Below are 9539 nucleotides of genomic sequence, written 5' to 3'. Positions count from 1 at the left end.
ACACTTTTCACCGGTTTTATTGTAAAGTTATCCCCGCTTCCCAAGCGCCCCCCTCTCCTCCCCCGCCCGGCCCCAGAGCATCCCCAATGCACGGCTGTCACAGCCCTGGGGGGCCGGGCGCAGCCCCCCCCTCCCCAGCAGCGTGTCGGGGACCCCCAGGAACACCAGGCCCCTGCGGCGACCCCAGGACCAGGGCTGGGGGCCCCCAGCCCTACACATCCCCGCACTCCCCCCACACACCACTCACGTCGCGCCCCCTCCCCGCGCTATCGGCAATAAATATCTCACACCACCTCGGCCCCACGTGGCCGCGCCCCCCACACAGGGGCCGCTCCATCTCCCACCCCCCTGGGCCGGGGGCTCCGCGCCCCCCCCAGCGCCCACCCGGCGGGGGCTGAGCCCCTCAGAATCGCAGCTCCCTCAGCTTCTGCCGCAGGTAATGCTTGGCCTCCTCGATGCCACTCACCTTCTCCAGCTCTGTGTAGGGCAGCTGCAAAGGGACAGAAGGACAGAAGCATCAGCATGGGGTCGCACACTGCCATTCCCAGAAGCTGCCTCTGCCCACCCCCTCCCCCCCCCCCTCCCAGCACAGGGACGGCCGGCCCTGGGGACAGGCAGGGACAGCCACCTGCAGCTTTCCTGGCGGAGGAATGGGACTCGGGACCACCCTCCAGGGGGTGTCAGTGCTGCCATCCTCAGTGGGCAGAGGTTGGGGTCACACCGCCCCACTGTCCCTGCTCCATGAGCGCATGCCAGCTCTGCCTCCCAAGTGCTGCACGTCCCAGTTTCATCCCCATGGAGCCGGGCAGGGCTGTAGCTGTGCGCCCCTGCAGCCCCCAGCAGGGGCTCCCCTCCCCTCCCCTCCAGAGAGGACCCAAACTCGCACCGACAGCCCCTGGCTGAGGAGCTAAGGACGAGTCCCTGCTCCGGCACAAGGAGCTGGGGGAGCCCAGGGCTGCTCCACACACGTCTGCAAAGGGAGACGTGCAGAATGACGGGGGGAGGCGAATTCCAGCGCCAGGGGACCCGCTGCCGGGACACAGCCGCACACAGCAGCAGAAGAGGAAGGACGGGAGGCGGCCGTCCCCACAGCACGGCTGAGCTCAGCAGCAGCAGCGGAACCCACGGCCTCAGCCCTACGCCCGGCAGCAGTGCAGCCCTGCGGTGGGGGGGGGGGCTGGCGGTGCCCCCGGAGCGCGGCAGAAGACGCAGCCCTGCAGGGTGCTCTGCCTTCTGCCCTTCTCTGCGGAACGTGAGGCGGCTCAGAGCAGGAAGGGATGGCTGCCGGGGCCGTGCCCCATAGAATGGGGGCAGAGAGCAACCCTGCAGCCTCCCACCCCGCAGCCTCCAGCAGAGCAGCCCTTCCTTTCAGCCCCACACGGCACTGCGGCGGAGCTCTGAGTCACAGCTCCACGCTCACAGATCGGCTCTCGGGCCCCATACAGCTTCAGGGTCACGGGAGGACACTTCCACCTCCCTCCCAGGAAATGTGAGAAAACCACAGCCCTGGGGAACTGCTAAGGCAGCTGCCGCAGATGGGAAAGCTGCTGCCAGGGAGCAGCCCTTCCCAACGGCCTGATGAGAAACAGCACCACAGAAAGGGCTCTGAAGGGGCGGGGAGGGAGCCCGGAGACCCACAGAGCTCCTGGCCCAGCAGGGTGGGCTGCGGGCAGCCCCATGGGCCCTGCTGGCGTCCCGGGCTGCAGCACAGCTCCTTCGAAGCAAGCTGGCAGGGACAAGCAAAGGACAGCAACAGCAGCTGAGTGTGAAGCGGCTTCTGCGAGAAGTTAAAGCGCCTCAGGCTCTTTGTAAAGGGATGACCAAACAGAGCAGGGAGAGACCTCTGGAACCACAAATGCAGAAGGAAACCACAGCTGTGTCACTGCGGCACAGAGCCTGACCTGGCAGCAAACTTCAAACCAGCAGCAGCACTGCACACAGCGGGGGGGGGAGGGAAGGAGCAGCCCACGGAGCCGCAGCGTATCCTCCAACGGGACCCACGGGGATCACCGAGTGCAACCCCCGGCTCCACACAGAGGCGCCCACAGATGAGGCCCTGTGTCTGTCCAGAGCCTCTTGAGCTCCGCCACCGTCTGGGCAGAGCCTTTCCCCCACGCCGGCCCCCCCCGTGCAGCTCCAAGCTGCTCCCTCACAGCCCCACTCCCGCCCCTCCCCGGGGTGCTCAGGGTCCCAGGGCAGTCCCTCCCAGCACTGCAGCCCCCGCAGGGAGCTCTGAGCCACATCCACCAGCGGTTACAAAACGCAGAGCCTGGCTCTGGCACGCCGGCCGCCAGCAGGAGGGCAGTAAGAAGCTTTAAGCCTTGGTTTATGGCACCGCTGGGCCGATGTGTGACCGTAATTCAGGTGACCGCTCAGGAGGAGCAATTGAGGGCAGGAGGCCCACACTGCCGAGCCGCTTCCTCACAAACATCAGCCCCCAGGCTGACACCACCCGGCAGCGGTCGCACACACGCTGTGCATGGGCTGAGCCGGCTCCCCCTGCCCGGCACAGGGCCAGGACCTGCAGGACTGCTGGTGGCAGCGGGACGGCTGCAAGCACACACGTGGGGACGGCCCGCAGCACCCCGGGGTTGGGACCATAGCACAGCCGTGGGGAAACTCCCGGGCCGGGAGAGGGCCAACGTCAGTGGGGACAGCCGCCCCCAGGATGACGCTCCCGGCTGCGAGCTGCTGCTCATCACACGTTGCATTTGGCCCAGCCCCACACTGCGGGGCCACGGGGGCAATCTGTGCCCCACGGAAGGGGCCGGCAGCGGCGCAGCACTCACCTGCACCAGACAGTAGCCCAGCAGGCGCAGGTGTCGGTCCCGCATGGCGCGTGAGCCCACCAGGATGTCAGAGTTCTGGCAGTAATGCCATTTGTCATTGACTGACAGCACCACCCTGCAAGGACAGAGCAACGGGAGGAGGGCAGAGTTACCCCACAGCGTGGGCTGTGGCTGAGGGACCCCCTGGAGTGCAGAAGGGCACCCCCTCGTTGGTGGCAGCCCATCCCTGGGGCTGAGTAGTGGGGACCTGGGCGTGGGGTGGGGGGGGAACACGGAGCAGCTCTGCTCAGTACCTCTGAATCTCGTCGGCTGCTGGTGGCCCCTCAGTGGGACCCCTGGCTGGGCCGGGCCGGCACGGTGAGGGCGGAGGGCAGGCGTCCTCGGCCGGGGCTGGGCTGCGACCCTCTGCCTCCTCGTGGGGCTGCTCCCCCTGGAAACAGGAGCGCTCACGGCTGGGGCAGGCGGCCGCCTCCTCCTCCAGGATCTTCCCGATGGGGAACTGGAAGAGGGTGGCAGCGGAGGAGCCCCGCGGGGAGCAGTCGGGGGTGCCGGCGGGCTGCGCCGAGAGGCACTCGGAGGGACTGCTCAGCGTGGAGCTGCCCTGGCTTTCCAGGGAAGACTCTTTGCTTAGGGCGCAGTAATAGTCCGAGGGGGGCTGGTAGCAGGGCCCCCCCGGGGCCGGGCAGAGCGTGGAGAGGAAGCGCCCCGCCAGGTTGTTCTCCCGGCGTGATGCTGGAGGGCTGCCGGGGGTCTCCGGAGCAAAGGGGGCAAAGTCCTGCAAGTCCGAGGTGAGCGCCAGGACGCTGGAACGCAGGGAGATGGCGGCGGGGGGGGCTGCGGGGGGGGCCTTGGAGGCCGCGGGGACACGGGAGAGGGGCAGCACCGTGCCCGAGCGGTTAATCCACAGCAGGAAGTCTGTGGAGAGAGCACCGGGGTCGGCAGCGGGCCCTGAATCGCTGCCCCAAAACGCAGGGCTCTGCTGCCCAGACCCCCCCAGGCAGCACGCCCACCCCGCTGGGTGCTGGCAGCCTACCTGTGCAGTACCCCGGGGGCAGCACCTCGTCCTGCCTGTAGCACTCCTCCCCCACCAGCTGCCGCAGCGCCTCTGCCACCAGCCCTTTGTAACTGAGGGGGAAAGCAGTCAGGGGAGGGGCACGTGGGGACACCACCCAACCCCAGCACCCCTGCGGCCCCACACCAGCCCCTTGCTGACCACAGCACCCCAGAGCTGCAGGGGTTGGGAGGCACCCCTGGAGCTCCCCCCCTCCATCCCACAGCAGCTGCACAGCATCCAGGGGGGGTTGGGATCTCCACAGGAGACTCCCCCACCTCTCTGGGCTCCGTTCCAGGGCTCTGCCACCCTCACAGCACAGCAATTCCTTCTCACGTTCAGATGGAACTCCCTGGGCTGCAGTCTGTGCCCACTGCTCCTCGTCCTGGCGTTGGGCACCACCAAACAGAGCCCGGCCCCCTCCCCTGCACCCTCCCTTCAGATATCCATCAGCACAGCTCAGATCCTCTCAGCCTTCTCTCTTGCAGGCACACAGCCCGGGGCTCTCAGCCTGCTCCCATCAGGAGGTGCTCCAGGCCCCACCGCCCCACAGCCCTCTGCTGGGCTCTCTCCAGCGGTTCCCATCTGCCTGGAACTGGGCAGCCCAGCACTGGGTGCACTGCTCCAGATGTGCCCCCCCAGGGCAGAGCAGATGGGAGGATCACCTCCCTCACCCTACTGGCCACACTCTGCAGTGCATTCCAGGGTCATCTGTGCCTTCCTGCCCACCAGCACACACTGCTGGCCCATAGTCAGCCTGTGGTCAACCAGTGGCCGACCGTTGGCCATCACAGCCCCCAGGTCCTTCTCCGCAGAGCTCCTTCCCAGCAGCTCAGCTCCCAACCTGCGCCCACGCTGTGATTACTCATCTCTGGGAGCAGAACCCCACACAGTCCCTGCTGATCCTCATCAGGTTCCACCCCGCCCAGCTCTGCAGGCCGTACCCACAGCCACGTCTGCACCTCCCATCCCCAGCACCGCCGGGGGGTCGCTGCCCGTGTGAGGGTCGGGCACCGGAGCACCCACTGGGCCCCCTCTCACCTGTACTTCCTGTTGGCCTCGTCAGCTGTCAGGGCGTGCTCAAACATGAGGACGCGGTAGCGCGGGTCGAGGCGCGGGCCGCTGTAATCACGGAACTCCAACTCCACAGCAGCATCCAGCAGAGAGAGGTAGCGGCGCACGATGAGCGCGTAGGGACTGCCTGCAGGAGGGGTGGGCGGCTGGAGGGGGCCCGGGCTGCCCCTCACCCCCCAGGACCACCCGCACCGCACCCCGGGGGGGGCCGCACCGCCCCATCCGGAGCCGCCTCCGACCCGCCGTGCCCCAACTGCCGGGTTTACCCTGGGAAGAGCCCGACGTACTCATAACGTTGGTGATGAAAGCCGGAGAGAAGACCTGATGCAGGACAGACTGGGGGAAGTGGCTGAGCTGGAACATGGACATGAGGATGTTGACGGTGGCCAGGGGCGAGCTGCCCGCCTTCTGCTCCAGGATGGCCTCCAGCTTGGGGAAGAGCTCGCTGTGGTTGGACGGGCGGTAGTTCATCCGGCTGAAGGGAAACACCAGCTTCTGGATCACCTGCAGCCAAAGGAGGAGTCGGGCTGGTGGCGGTGGGACGGGGGACGTGCGGTGATGCAGAGGGGACTGCCGCGCTCCCCCCAGCGCCAGGGCAGCCCAGCGGGCCGTGCTGTACACTCACCTTGCTGTCCAGCTGCTCCCCACGCTTCAGGAGGAAGTTTGCGATGGTATCGAGCAGGCGCGGCTCACGCAGCCGGTGCCGGGCCACGTACTTGGCAATGAGGGCCATGGTGTAGGGGGTCAGGTTCTCGGCCTTCCTGGGAAGCCACTCTGCACAGAGAAGCACAGCCGGGGGTCAGACCCCGTCCCGGATGCTGCTCTCCAGAAGGGACTGCAGTCTGGGCAGCGTGGGCCAGAGGGAGGCAAGGCAGCCAGAAGCCAGGCAGCTCTGCAGCACGCAGCAGGGCGTGGGGCTGCAGGCAGGAGGGCAGATCCCGCCACGTGCACCACACGGCCCAGCTGAAGAGGACTGGGGACGACTCCACAGCAACCCCCAGACACCGACCCGCTGCCCACCCTGCGGCGAGGTGGGCTCACGGTGCCGGAAGGGGCACCCTGGGGGTGAGAGATGGTGGGCACCGCACAGAGCACCTCCTGCTTGGGCTGCCTGCACTGCAGCACGGGACCTCTGCACGGCGCTGGATGAACCCAGCGGCTCCAGAGCGTGGGGAGAAGCCGTAAGGCTGCACAGGCACAGCTGGCCGCAACCAGCGGCGGGGAGAGGCGCCCACCCGCACTGCCCTCACCTGCCATGCTGCGGATGAATCGCTCTTGGCGGTTTTCATAGAAGAGCTGCGAGCTGAAGATGGCCTCCAGAGCCTTGTTGTTGGCCTCCTGGGCGCACAGGGCCAGCATCTCATCCAGCAGGGCCAGCTCGTGCTCCCGCATGGCGCTCACCTGCCCCAGCGTGTGCCGCACCAGGCGCAGGATCTTGCGGTTGTTGATGAGCTGCTGGTCGGAGGCCGGGTGGCCCTGCAGCGCCTGCGCCCGCAGCCGGTAGTAGGAGAGCAGCAGGAAGAGGGTCTGAGGGTGCCGCTCCTTCTCCAGGTGCCGCTCCAAGCTGCTGAGGCACGACTCGACCAGGGGGTGAGGGCTGGAGGGGTGCAGCCGCATCACGCTGCTGAACACCATGGAGACGTCCTTCTGGTTGAAGCGGCCCAGGCGGTTGCGGGACTCGTCCTCCAGCACCCGCACCAGGGGGGACTCCCCGGGCAGCCCTGCGGCAAAAGGACGGCGTTAGGGACCCCACAGCCACCTCTGCAAAAGGGACGGTGCTGGGGACGGGTTTGTCATGGGGAGTCAGAGCAGGTGAGAGAAGAGCACACATGAGAATCATAGAATCACAGACTGGCTGGGTTGCAAAGGACCTCAATGCTCACCCAGCTCCAACCCTCTGCTATGTGCAGGGTCGCCAACCAGCAGCCCAGGCTGCCCAGAGCCACATCCAGCCTGGCCCTGAATGCCTGCAGGGATGGGGCACCCACAGCCTCCTTGGGCAACCTGTTCAGTGCGTCACCACCCTCTGGGTGAAAAACTTCCTCCTCATATCCAACCTAAACCTCCCCTGTCTCAGTTTAAGACCATTCCCCCTTGTCCTATCAAGAAGGCCAGAGTAGAACAGCAGCACAGCAGCACATCGCTCTGTGTTGCCATTGCACCACATCAGAAACCCTTTGGTTTATCCACAAAAATAAGACCTCATTTCCAGGTCTGGGTCTTTGTGAGGATGAATAATGCATCTCAAAGCGCTTTAAAGAAATGTTTTGTTTGGAAGACAAACGGAGTGTCAGCACGAGGCTGAAACACGAACTGCCCGTGTGTGACAGCAGTTTATCTTTCCACATTTCTAACTCCCTCTTCTCGTGTTTTCCAGCTTAGCTGCAGTCTTTCACACTCGGCTCCTGGGGGAAATACCTTTCTCTCACTCCGGACGCATTATTCAACCACAGAAAGACGAGAGGCCACGTGTGCAGCGTGCTTATGAAAAAGGCAAAGGCCGCTGCCCGTGTGTCAGGAGGGATATCCTCAGCAGAGCCATGAAGCGTTCCGTGCACCGTATGAGGCCTCGACAGCCCACTGCTCACCCGAGCCAGACGAGGAGATTCCAGTTTTTAAAAGGGCTTTAAAGAAACCGAGGCAGCATGGGGTAATTCGCTGCGTTTTATCGTTAATCAGAAATCAGTCAGAAGGTGGAAAGTGAAGAATTGGTCTGAGCAGTTGCTTTGTTCCTTCGGAGGCCTCCGAAAGGCGGGTGAGCATTTTTATTAATGAGCTGGAGCGCATGGGGAGTGGGGAGGGAGAGGCAACGGGAACAAAGTGTGGGTCAAAACCAGAGCAGGCCGGGGGAGCCCAGCTCGGGGAGAGGCGCAGAGCTAACAAACACAAAGCGCTGCCGGGGGGGAGCAGGACCTCCCCTCCCCCCCACCTTCGGCAGGATCTCGAGTTACTGCCTCAGCCCCAGCACAGCGCAGGCAGCTCAGCTCGGGTGCAGCTCGGCACAGACCTCGGCCCAGCATGCGGCTGCCGGTACGAAAAAGCAAACACAATGGCAGGAAACGTCAGCGTGGGACGCAGGGGCACAGGACTGGAAGGAACGCTCGGGTCGGGGGCCGGGCACCTGCCGCCACAGGCAGCCAGCGAGCGTAATCCCCTCCACAAGAGGTGGGAGGGAGCGCAGAGAGCCCTCCGCGGCCTTTAATGAGGCTAACGAGGAGCCCTCAGCACACCGCCACAGGCCAGGATGGCTCTATGATGCACAGAGGGGAACGTGGGCTGCGGGAAGGCTCCTTCCCAACGAGGAGCCATCAGACAACCTGCGTGCCCAGCCCTCGAGCCATGCGGGACAGCAGCCAAGCGGGCTGCTCCTCCGCAGCCCCAGGCAGAGCCCTGCAGGCACGGCACGGTCCCACCCGCGCCGAGTGGCTGCGATTCACGCTCGGAACAGACACGGCTCTGCTACGCACGCCCACGGCAGCGAACTCTCCGCTCACCGCAGGAAGCTCTCAGCGCCGCCCCGTGCCCGGGCCACTCACCCAGCGCAGCGGCAGCGTACAGACAGTTGACGATGCTGAAGTTATCGAACTTGGAGCAGCCGCTGATGATGGCCTGGCACAGCGTCTGGAACTCGGGCTGCTCCAGCACCGGGCCGGGCCGCCGGCTCTCCCCGTTGAGGGCGGCCGGGCCCTGCTGCTGCTGCAGGAGCTGGCCCAGCTTGTGCAGGGCGATGGGGTAATGGCTGGCCGACACCTTGCCGGGGTTCTGCGTCACCCAGCGCAGCACTTCGCCCACGCTGCGCGAGCGCTCGATCAGCCGCTTCATGGTGAAGAAGGTGTCGTAGCTCATCTTCTCGTGGATGAAGTTCCAGCTCTTCCTCTTGCCGTGCCCGCGAGTCCTGCAGGCGTCCGGGGGGAGGGCGTGCAGCAGCCCATGGCCGTAGGGATCCAGCGGGAGCAGCAGTGCGCGCGGCCTGGCCCTGCCCGCGCAGTAGCAGGCGGGATGCATGGCGGCCCCGCTGCGCTCAGCCGGGCCCCGGGGGCTGCCGGGCCGCGCGCGGTGGCGGCTCAGGGCGCGGAGCCATGGCAGCAGGCGCAGCATGGCGCGGGCGGGGCGGCGCGGGGGGCTCCGCGGGACCGGGGGACCCTGCGGGGGAGAGCGGGGCTGAGGAGGGGGCGGCGCCGGGACTCCGCGCGGGCCCGGGCCCGGCTCCGGACCCGGATCGCGCCGTGCCGGGACCCCCGGGCCGCCTACCGACCCGCTCGGGCCGCCCTCGGCCCTCCCTCCCGCCGCCCAGGCCCGGATCTCGGCCCGCTCCCACCCCGCCGAGGGGACCGAGGCCCTCACGAGCGGCACAGCGCTCGCCCGGTACGGGGACCCCCGACCCCACCCCCGGAGCGCCCGTCCGGCCCCCGCCCCGACCCCGTCCCCGGCCCCCGCCCCGCCGCGCCGTCCCGGCCCCTCCCGCCGGGCCCCGCCTACATGGCGCTCGCGGCCGCGCTGGGACCCGCCGCGCCCCGGCCGCTCAGCGCCGCCCGGACACCGAGTCCGCCATCTTCCCGACAGCCCCCGCGGCGGCAGGGAGGCCGCGGCACCGCCCCCGCGCGGCACACACTTCCGGGGGCGGA

General features: G+C 67.0%; 1 protein-coding gene across 1 annotated transcript; it reads right to left on the bottom strand.

The window, feature by feature from the left end:
* Position 1: 1 nt before the first annotated feature.
* On the bottom strand, positions 2-9475 carry FASTK (Fas activated serine/threonine kinase). The gene is made up of 10 exons (XM_015281024.4): positions 9394-9475; positions 8451-9057; positions 6165-6635; positions 5540-5688; positions 5202-5418; positions 4882-5041; positions 3823-3914; positions 3083-3704; positions 2790-2904; positions 2-490 (listed from the first exon to the last, which is right to left on the bottom strand). Exons 2-10 carry the CDS (start codon positions 9010-9012, stop codon positions 404-406), a joined length of 2475 nt encoding a protein of 824 aa, XP_015136510.2. The 5' UTR covers positions 9013-9057; positions 9394-9475; the 3' UTR covers positions 2-403.
* Positions 9476-9539: the final 64 nt, after the last annotated feature.

The sequence above is a fragment of the Gallus gallus genome, chromosome 2, assembly GCF_016699485.2.
Source record: "Gallus gallus isolate bGalGal1 chromosome 2, bGalGal1.mat.broiler.GRCg7b, whole genome shotgun sequence".
Taxonomy (NCBI): Eukaryota; Metazoa; Chordata; class Aves; order Galliformes; family Phasianidae; genus Gallus; species Gallus gallus.
This window is presented reverse-complemented; position numbering and strand designations above follow the sequence as displayed.

Coding starts and splice junctions, on each gene's coding strand:
- FASTK (XM_015281024.4), bottom strand. CDS start 9,012: ATGCTGCGCCTGCTGCCATGGCTCCGCGCCCTGAGCCGCCACCGCGCG. Junction 5,042..5,201: donor TTTCATCACCAACGTTATGA/GTACGTCGGGCT, acceptor CCCCTCCTGCAG/GCAGTCCCTACGCGCTCATC. Junction 2,905..3,082: donor GCAGCCGACGAGATTCAGAG/GTACTGAGCAGA, acceptor CTGTCCTTGCAG/GGTGGTGCTGTCAGTCAATG.